Below are 11067 nucleotides of genomic sequence, written 5' to 3'. Positions count from 1 at the left end.
AAATATGTACATTTATACTTGCATACATACATACATACATACATACATACATGCATGCATACATAGATACATACATACATACATAAATAATAAGTACATACATACATACACACATACATACATACATACAAATATATATGACAGGCTTCTTTCTGTTTCCATTCATCAAATTCACTCACAAACCTTTGGTTTGCTTTGGGCTATAGTCAAAGACACTCACATAAAGTGCCACACTATGGGACTGAACCCTGAACCATGTGGTTAGAAAGCAAACTTATTACCACACAACCACACCTAAGATCGTTGTATACACATATACAAAAGTGAGTGATTAGGAAATGTAAAATTATGACATAGAAAAACGTCTCAGGGCTGCTTCCTGCATGGAGAATATATAGCTAAGTGGGAACAAATTTACTTTAAAATTTAGACATGTCTGGAATTGTCCCTATTCTTATAAAGGATCAGACAAATATCCTCTCTGTATGATGTCACTCACCATTCAATTTCTTTTTAATCAAGTTGAATTTTGGAGTAGTTACTATGCTTTGGACAAGAATTATCTTTAATGGTAATTAATGATTATTTTATTTTTAATTAGTGATATAACTTTCAATGATTTATATTTTTATATTTTGCTCTTTTATTTGACTAAATATATTATGTCAGCTCCTTTTTAAATATTTCATCATCATGCAAAAAGCATATCTGGGAAATGTTTCCATCTCATGAAGCATATGCACACACACACACACACACACACACACACGTACACATACATATATGTATGTATGTATATAGATAGATAGATAGATATCATACACATTTATACTTACATATACAGATATATTCAATTTTGATACACCTGTTTATATGTAGATATAGATATATACAACATACACACACAAATGCACATGCACACACACATATATATATATCTATATATGTGTATGTGTTTCGTGTGTGTGTGTACCTATATATATAAATGTGTGTGTGTGTGTGTGTATACATACATATGTGTGCGTGTGTGTGTGTATATATATATATATATATATATATATACATATTTATTTAATTATTTGATATTAATCTATGTGCCTTTAGCGCCATCACTTATGATATGGCTTTATCCATTAGGGTTCCTTAAAATTTTTGGTCATACATATTACTTTACATGTTTTACTTCTGCTGTCTCTTTGTGTGTCCCCCCCCCATCTCTTTCCTTTCTTTCCCCATATTTTCTTTCTGTCGTTCTCGCTCCTTTCACTCCCTCTTTTCTGTCTCCAAACATTGTAAACATGATTCTGTGCAAACACACACACACACACACACACACATGCACGCATACACATGCACATACATGCACACACTTGCACACACATACACACACTGTGCCAAGTACACATATACACATACATTATTACTACACGTGCTACATGATATAATGATAATGAACATGCCTCTGTATGATCATTTGACCTGCTAAAAACAGTATCTAAATTTGCCTCATATCACAAGCTCTACCATCTTAGACAAAGAAAGGACTTTGAATATTGTAGTCCTAGATGCATCATCTATGAAAATAAGATGGAATGGTCATGGGTAGAATGTCTTTAAAGATTCATTTGTCTGCAGGATAAAGGCTAACCAAGGGTTATACAACACAGACAGACATAGACATGCACAAAAGAATAAATATTGATGCTTCCCTAAACTTTTCCTTTGTTAGAAAGAAGTAAGCCAAACTTGATAACTGTCCCAATTAGTTTTGTAATTAATTAATAAAATGTAGAAAGTGTGATTATAATTAAATTTTTGCTTATTTGTCGATTTTCTTAAGTTCCTTTTTATATTTACAAATGCAATCAATACAAGAAATATATATTTGTTGTTTTTTTTTTTTGCTTCTGGTTTTTTTGCATTTTTTTTTGTCTTTATGCAAAACCTGAAAATAAAAGTGAGAAATTTATTTCTCTTAAAATTTCAGGCTTTTATTTGTTACATTAGTATGATTTTTGATTTATGATCCTTGATGATAATTCTGAAATTCAATTTAAGGAAAGAAATATAGACTGATGACTAATTTATATAGAAAATCCTAATTGCTGAGGGAGACAGGGGGCCTATGTTTCCTGTTCCCCCTTCCCCACCTATTTACACCCTACTACACCTTACTGGATAGCAAGTATTAAGCATAAGCTGCCTGCTATTGGCTACTGTGTATACAACATACACACAGCACAACACAACACAGCATAAGCACATGAAGAAGTAGCAAGCCGGTTTCACTCCATCACAGACAAAGCAAAACAGCATTCACAATCCTTAAAACACTAACACAGAATATTAAGCACGAGGGATTATCATTAAGCAGTAAAGGGACAGGGTTTTTTTTTGTCTCTGGATAGATGACACACAAAAAGGATCTGCATCTATGTAAGTCAGTTTTCTTTGTCAATTTTGTATTTTCTCCAAATATATATTTTCTCTTTAGTTGCTTTAGAAGTTGTTAGGCAACAACACTGCCTTATCTCATACATATAACCAATTATAAACCATTGCGTAAGAACAAAGAGCCCTACCTTACTCTTGTTTACATGGTGTTTTATTCCTTCAGAGTCAGTGGTGATTATTTTTATGCATGTTACATCAGTCTGTGATCTTTCTTATAAATATAATTTTTGTTTGCAAAATTTAACCATTTAGTTCAAGTTTAAGCATTCAACAGTTTTCACAACATCCAGTATATATAATCAATATATAAATAGTGAATAAATTATCATTAATAAACAAACAGGTTTGTGAATGAGTCAGAGAAAAGAGAAGCAAGTTTTCTTATGTTTTCATGTTGATGACTTTGTTTATTATTGTTGACAACTCTATTATAATAATTATTGTAATAATTGTTAACACTACTCAAAAGTAATTACATTGGATTTTAAAATTAACAATATGGCAATAATTGCAATATTTTCTTTACTTTTTTTCTTTCTTGTTTTTCTGTAAATTCTGGAAATCTATTTTACTTTTTTCATAATTAGAAGATATTTAAGAACCTGCATATTTTCTGGTGATAAATGAAAGATAAATACACTCATGACAATATTTCCAAGATGGAAATAAATATATATAAAGCCTTTCACTGTATAGCATTGCTATTTTAGGTTATTGTTTATTGATTGTTAATATTGTTTCACAATAGTTAGCTTACTTGTAAAGTGTCCCAGGAAAACAATAACAATTCTCTCTCACTCTCTCTCTCTCTCTCTCTCTCTCTCTCTCTCTCTCTCTCTCTCTCTCTCTCTCTCTCTCTCTCTTTCTCTCTTACTCTCTCTCTCTTACTCTCCTTATTCCTTTTTGTATTAGTCACCTTCACCTAGAAGGGGAATGGATGCAAGTGCAATAATCACAAACAATGTCACTCATAACAATCCATCTAATCTTAATTGTTTGATATTGAAGTAAGCTGTCACAAGACAGTTGTAAAAGAATAGAAAAGGCAGAAGTCAGAAGTTGATTTCTATAACAAGACATACAATCATGAACATTGTTTTACCCTTTTTTATTCTTCGTTCATGTTGTTGTTTTTAACTGATTTTGCAGTAAATTGTGTGCAAAACACATGACAAATAATATTTACAATATTTCTTTTTGTTTTTGTTTCTTTTTTAAATTTAATTTCAGGTAAATTTTTATAATGTTGAGAGAAGTGTGTTTTCTGTTACTTTTCACCACATCTCTGAGTGTGGACATTACATATAGAGTGAAAGAAAATTTACTGCCAGGAACCTTCATTGGAGATATTGCACGTAATGTGACACTGCCATCTATAAGGCGAAGTGAAGTAAAATTTTCTCCGCTACAAAAGAATGAGTTCTCTGACTTTTTTAATATCAGCAAAAAGGGAAGACTTTATTTGGCAAAAACAATTGATGCTGAAATTACATGTAAATACAATACAGAATGCTTTGAAATACTTGAAATTGCTGTCCTAAAGAAAAAATCATTTGTTAAGATACTTGAAGTGAAAGTAATAATAGAAGATGTTAATGACAACCGACCAGATTTTCAAGAAAAGTACATAAACCTACAGTTTTATGAAACAGATGGGAAAGGAACCAAAAAATCAGTCCCAAATGCAGTCGACAAAGACGTTGGTTTTTTAAATTCGCAGATCACTTACAGGCTGGGAAATATACATAAGCAATTCAAGTTGAAAACAGACAAAAGAGTGGATGGTTCTTCAAAACTTGAAATTATCCTGACTGAAGAATTAGATCGAGAAATAAAAGACACTTATTTTGTACAAATAATTGCTAAAGATGGAGGCACTCCACCAAAGTTAGGTGTCTCAAATGTTCAGATAATTGTCACAGATGAAAACGATAATGCCCCTGTCTTTGCTCAAAATACCTATAATATTTCACTAAACAATACACACCAAACAAGGAAACCCATTGTTAGGTTACAAGCAAGTGATATTGATGCTGGAAGAAATGGAAAAGTTTCTTACCATTTTGGAACTAAAACTACACCATTGGCCAAATTATATTTCAAACTAAATAATGCAACAGGAGAAGTATTCTTGTCAAATGATTTCTCATTTAATAAGAAACACAAATATTTGCTGTATATTGATGCCAGAGATGGTGGCAGTCCATCAATGAGTTCAACAGCCATTCTACAAATCAACATTGAAAATCAAGATAATGGGAGTCCAAGTATAGAGCTCAACTTCTTTTCACAGACAAATGAAGACACGGCCAGCATTTCTGAAGATGTTGATATTGGTAGTTTTGTAGCATATGTGAAGGTTATTGACAATGATATTGGCAACAATGGACAAGTAAGCTGCGAATTGGAACATGAGGATTTTATTCTTCAACCATTAGATGACAAGAAATATAAGATTGTTGTGAAGAATGCCATAGACAGAGAAGCAAACAGCTACATTGATTTTAACATATCTTGTCAAGACAGAGGCACTCCTCCAAAGACAGCTGTTAGAAAAATTTCTATACAAGTGACAGATATCAACGATGTAAAACCTCAGTTCAGTCAGGAAAGTTTTCAGTTTTTTACATATGAAAATGGAGAACCAGACTTTCCAATTGGTCTAATCAATGCCACCGATCCAGATCTGGGAGCAGGAGGTCAACTGACATATTATCTCTTGAATTCTACTGAAAATATAGTTCCTTTTAGAATTTCAAACTATGGATTTATCACAACAACACAACCACTGGATAGAGAGAAACAAGACAGATATCGATTGGCAGTCGTAGTCAAAGATAATGGGACACCCCCATTGAAAAATACAGCAAATGTCATTGTTGAAATTATGGATAAAAATGATAATGTTCCATATTTCACTTTTCCTGGAGTTGATCCATTCCATCTTAAAGTCCATTACCATCCTCAAAGACAAAAAGCCATCACAACTCTCAGAGCATACGACAGAGATAGTCAGTTGAATGCTTTCCTTCAATATGAAATACTTGAGGGCAATGACAAGAAGTTATTTTCCCTTGACATGTACTCTGGAGTCATATCTTTTTCTCGCTCTGTTTACAATATTGATGCTGGTTTCTATAAACTGAATGTGTCTGTTAAAGATAGTGGCACTCCAGTTTTGTCAACAACAACTTCATTAACTTTAACATTGACAGTCAGCAATAGTACTTCCAAATTTTTGACAAGTCGTCATAAACTATCAACCAAAGAAATACCTGTCAATGTGATGGTTATTATACTAGTAGCAGCAGTTATTGTATCTATAACTATTGTGGTCTCCATAACAGTGTGCATTGTGAGGAGAAACCATCGGAGAGAAATCCTTTACTGTGAAAGGCGAGAACAAGGACAGAAATTCATGAATCAAAATGGGCAGTCTGAATATGGATGTAACCCAATGTCTCCCCAAAGTGACAGTCAAGAAGTAATGTTGACACACCCAGGAATTAATTCTGCAGTTTCTCAGGCAACATTATTAAGAAAGGAGCTTTACCATGATTCAACATGGCATGGTTCTCCATTACAGTCTCATCGACAGAACATCTGCCAAGGAACAAACCAGGTAAACATGCAATATCTACATGAATAAAAATAAAATGCATGAATCAGATCAAAATGTATATTAGACAATTCTAAATCTTCAGTAAGATCTGTATTAGTTCTCTTCTGTCTTATAGTAAAATTCTAACTTTATCTCATATACAATTTTCTAAGGTTCCAAACAAGGAGCTGTTTTACTGAATCAATAATTTTGATAACAATATTGGCTACAGCTGATGCTTTTTTTGCTTTCTTTTCGATATATGACTAATACTCATCAATACTTAAAAACTGTATTAATTCATTTAGCCTAAGAATTCTTATTAGATCAATGCTCCTTTACATAGCACAAATAGTTTGATTGATTTTGATACAAAACTATACAAAATGTTTATTTCTGAGTCTTTATCTCAGATATTGTTTTCAACATGAGAGAATCTTAAACCTTTTCAATTTTGTCTCTATGCCTTAATGCTGTACCCTGAAATATATAAAAGTCAATAAAGGAGTGTATATTCAGTTGCTCAACTTGCTAGAAATAGCAGCCAAATCACACCATCTAGTGTCTTAAAAAAAATGAAGTATACATTGGGCAATATTTTCCTAAATATAGAAAATAGATGAAATGAGATATTAATCGTTGGAACACCTTCGATCATAGGTTGGCTTGATTGGGGCTGACATGAAGCTAACCCACAGTAACAATCAGCAACTATGGATTATTTAATACTGTATAATAGCACAATAGATACTGAGGAGTTAATAATAAGCCTCTTATGAATAATTGCATAGAGAGCTTTAATTCACACTGCTACCTAAATTCTAACAAATAGTAAAAGGTCATAACATCAACTTTGGGAACTCGTGGCTCGTATTGATATGTAGTAACATTTCATTCACATATAGATTCCTAGGAATTGTAACATCTCCTTAAAACAGCAGGATATTAATAACTTATGACAAAAGATTGCATCATGCTTGATGCTTCTTGGAAATTAATGCTGCTAGAGATATTAAGGGGGCAAGCTGGCAGAAGCATTTACCATACTGGGCAAAATTCTTAGCAGCATCTCTTTATGTTCTGAGTTCAAATACCACAGATGGTGACTTAGCTTTTTATCCTCTTAGGATCAATATGAAAAAGTACCATTTCAGCACTGGTGTTGATGCAATTGACTTACAATCCCACTTCTTTCAAAATTGCAGGCCTTGTGCCAAAATTAAAAAGAATATTACTGAAGGCATCGATCTCCTTAATATTAATTCAGGACAGAGTGTTATTCCAGTATAGCATCTTAGTAGCTTTCAATGATAAACTGTGCTTTCTTCTCTTGCTAGGTCATTTTGACACAGAGGTTGATTGGTAGAATCATTACAAAACCCAGAGAAATATTTTATAGTGTTTGTTCTAAGCTCTTTGCATTCTGAGAACAAAAACCTACCCTAATGAAATCTGTTTTCCATCCTTCAGAGGATTGAGAAAAATTAAGAGTCAGTAAGATACAGAGAACAACCTCTGCCCAAGGTTACCAAGAGAGATTTTGCAAGCTGGAGGTTTCTAGGAAAGGAAGGGCACTTGAAATTTGAGGAATCTGTGGTTTTATTTATTTATCTATTCATGTGAGTGTGTGTGTGTCTGTGTCTCTGTGTGTCTGTGTCTCTGTGTGTATATGCATGCACGCACACACATGCATGTGTGTGTGTGTGTGTGTGTGTGCAGTGCATGCATGTCTGTGTGTGTGTGTGTGTGTGTGTGTGTGATGAACCCATCAGATATTCAAAGGTCCCTGCTTGGCTCTTCAAGCCCTGAACAGCTGCACTGGTTGAAAAGTTCAGGGATCACTCCCAAGTATCCATTTCCTTCCTACAAAACAACCACTTCCTCCCTATCACAGAGGAAGAACGGGGCTCTGGTAGAGTAAGGCAAACATTGATAATGAGTTTGATAGTATATAAACTATTAAAACTAAACCCTTTAATCTGCAGACTGGTGCCCTAAGACACCACTAGCCACACCTCACACACACACACCTACACACACATACACACATACACATATACATACACATATACATACTTACAGACACAGACACGCACATATATATACATGTATATGTATGTATATATATATATATATATATATATATATATATAATATATATGTATATATATATATATATATATATATATATATATATATATATATATATACACACACACACACATACATATGCACACAGACACACACGCACACACACACATCAATCTCAAATTCAAACTAACAATTAAATAATGACGTTTCATTCCTTAATAAACAATCGTTAACTAAAATTATTGAGTTGTAATCATCGTCTCTTTATTCCCTTCCAGATGGCCTTACATAATTCATTGGCAGCTGAGAATTTCAGAGAAAGAGAAGATATGCTGACATCTTCTGATCATTTTAGTGAGAAGTCCACAATGTCGTCATATGATGACAGTGGCCATGGTTGTAGTGATGGCAACACAATCCTCTATGAGGAATTGCCAGGTAAGTTTCAACAACATTACTTCCATTAAACTATCACCACCACTACTACCATCACCATCACCATCACCATCAGCATCACCATCATCAGCATCAGCATCACCACCATCAGCATCACCATCATCAGCATCACCATTATTATAATCATCCGGCATCAGCGGGAGAAGGGGTGGCAATGTGGCATCATCATCCTCATCATTATTGTCATCATCTTCGTTGTCATCATCATCATCATCCCTACCACACCACCAACCTCTATCACTACCCCCAATTGTTCTACTACCTCTTCCAGCATCATTATCGTCATCATTGTCATCATCATTACCATCATCTCCACTATTACCACCTCCTCACCCACAGACACCACTACCCCCACCATCACCACCACCACCACCAATATCATCTTCAAAGTCGCTGTTGTTGACATAATGCATGTTTTTTTTGTTTGTTTTTGTTCTTTTTTTTTCTTTTTAATGTTAGCATTTCTGTATTGGGTGGATTTGCAGCACTGTTTATTTCCATTCGCCATTTCTTTCCTCAGTGAACCCTAATGTTTTCAGATAATCCCTTGCCCCCTTTTCTCCTCTCTGTTTTCTTTTATCTGTCTTTATGCTCTGAAAGCTCTTTTCACTAATAGTTTCCCTATCCGTGCTGTCATCTCTGTGACCGATACCTCTAACAACTAACAACTAACAACACAACTCTCTTCTTTCTGTTCTCCTGAGCTAATGGAAAAGCATTTTCCATGTAGCTACTTGAACTGCTAGAGATGGTAGTCAAATTTCTCTCCAAAACCACATTCTACCATCTTTAAAATAAAAAAGAAAGTCACATTGAAATAATGTTATCATAGTTGTCATAATTGAAGTACCTTTGATGAAAGGAAGGCCTGCATGACCATAGCTGACCTAGGGTTAAACAACAACAACAACTATAACTTTCTCAATTCATATATGTTAGCCTTTCATATGTTGTTGCAGTTGTGGTTGTTGTTGCTGTTGTTGTTGTTGTCGTCGTCGCTGCTGCTGCTGCTGTAGTTGTTATTGTTTTGTTTAGCTCCCAGGCAAACCTTGATTGAGCAGATCTATGATCAGAGGCATTCCAGCCGTGACCACCCCATATATATATTTTTTTTTTTACCCTTATGTGCAAGGAACCCAGGACTGCATTATCTATCCTATAATTTTCTTCTGAAATTGTAGAATAGGAATTGAGAGAGAGACATGGCTGTTATTTTTAGAAGGTCAAGTAACTATACAGAGGCTGCCTCATTGCTTCATAGTTCTTCACGTAAACTGATGAGGTTCATCCAATGGCTCATACTCAACTCCTTTGTAGCTCCACCCCTCGCAACTACAGCATATTGTCATCCATGTTTCACTGTCACAATACATCATTACGCTGCTGTATGTTCACCCCCACCCGTCATTCAGTTTACATTTAGCCTGGGAAGATATGCATATTGTCACCAGCAGACATAACAGCTCATTAAACATCTCTCTGTCAGTTCACATTCAAGTTACCATGCCTTTTATTTTTACGCTACATCACTTCAGTTGGAGAACATATATATGACTCCCAGAAAGATATTTTTCCTCACTACACTCAATAAGCTTGTATTAACTTGTCTGTTATTTTCTGTGCAGATCGCATCCCTGGGTACCTTCTTCATAATTGTTATGATGATAATTATGATTCACAGCTAATCATGTACCTTATTGAACATCTACATAGTAATTCTCTTCTCACTAAAGTGACAAGGACAAAGAGGGTTATACAAATTGTTTTGAGTTGTTGCCTAATCTTATGAAAATCAGATTAAAATAACATTTTCTGTTCCTTACTACATTGTTAATTCATTATTGTTAATTAATTAGATTTTTTCTTCACTGCCTTCAATACGATGGCTGTAGCTCATCCAAATGGAACCATGGTCATGCTGCTAATTATATTTGTGAATCCCACTCCTCTGTCAGTTTATAAGGGATTTCCTCTGTCAGTTTATGAGAGATCTCACTGTGACATTCATGTACCCATATCATAAGCTGAGTACATATTGACTTCCTACCAGTTTCCTTCCTACATATTATGCAAGCCCATTTCTCACATAGTATTGCTCCCTCTACTTCTAATTAGAACTTAAGTGTTTGGCATGTTTATCATTAACACTTTTATGCCTATTTTTTTTAATAAAATGCACTATGCGTTTAAATTAATTTTGAAAATTAGTAAGGGATTTAGTAAAATAACTAAAATTCATTAAGTCGGTTTCTAAAGCAAAACTTTAAAACAGTTCTAAAGTAAAACAGTAATGGACAGTTTTAATTCAAACATAGGCATAAGTGCAGTTGTGGAGTTACGAAAATTGTTTGACAACCATCCCAGTGCATGGCACCATGAAGGAGTATCTTCTATAATAGCCCATGGTAAACCAAAGCCTTGTACATGGATTTCATAGAAGGAAACTGAAAGAAGCCTGTCATATA

At 34.2% G+C, this 11067-nt stretch overlaps 1 protein-coding gene across 1 annotated transcript in view; it reads left to right on the top strand.

Moving 5' to 3' along the window:
• The first annotated feature begins 2264 nt into the window (after positions 1-2264).
• Positions 2265-11067, top strand: part of LOC106872394 (protocadherin gamma-B1) — a 29246-nt gene continuing 20443 nt past the window's right edge. The window contains exons 1-3 of the mRNA XM_014919385.2: positions 2265-2436; positions 3685-6076; positions 8425-8584. Of these exons, the coding sequence (XP_014774871.2) occupies positions 3698-6076; positions 8425-8584 (2539 nt within the window). The 5' untranslated portion in view covers positions 2265-2436; positions 3685-3697. The remainder of the gene's footprint in view (positions 2437-3684; positions 6077-8424; positions 8585-11067) is intronic.

The sequence above is a fragment of the Octopus bimaculoides genome, chromosome 14 (genome assembly GCF_001194135.2).
Source record: "Octopus bimaculoides isolate UCB-OBI-ISO-001 chromosome 14, ASM119413v2, whole genome shotgun sequence".
In the NCBI taxonomy this organism is placed as follows: domain Eukaryota; kingdom Metazoa; phylum Mollusca; class Cephalopoda; order Octopoda; family Octopodidae; genus Octopus; species Octopus bimaculoides.
This window is presented reverse-complemented; position numbering and strand designations above follow the sequence as displayed.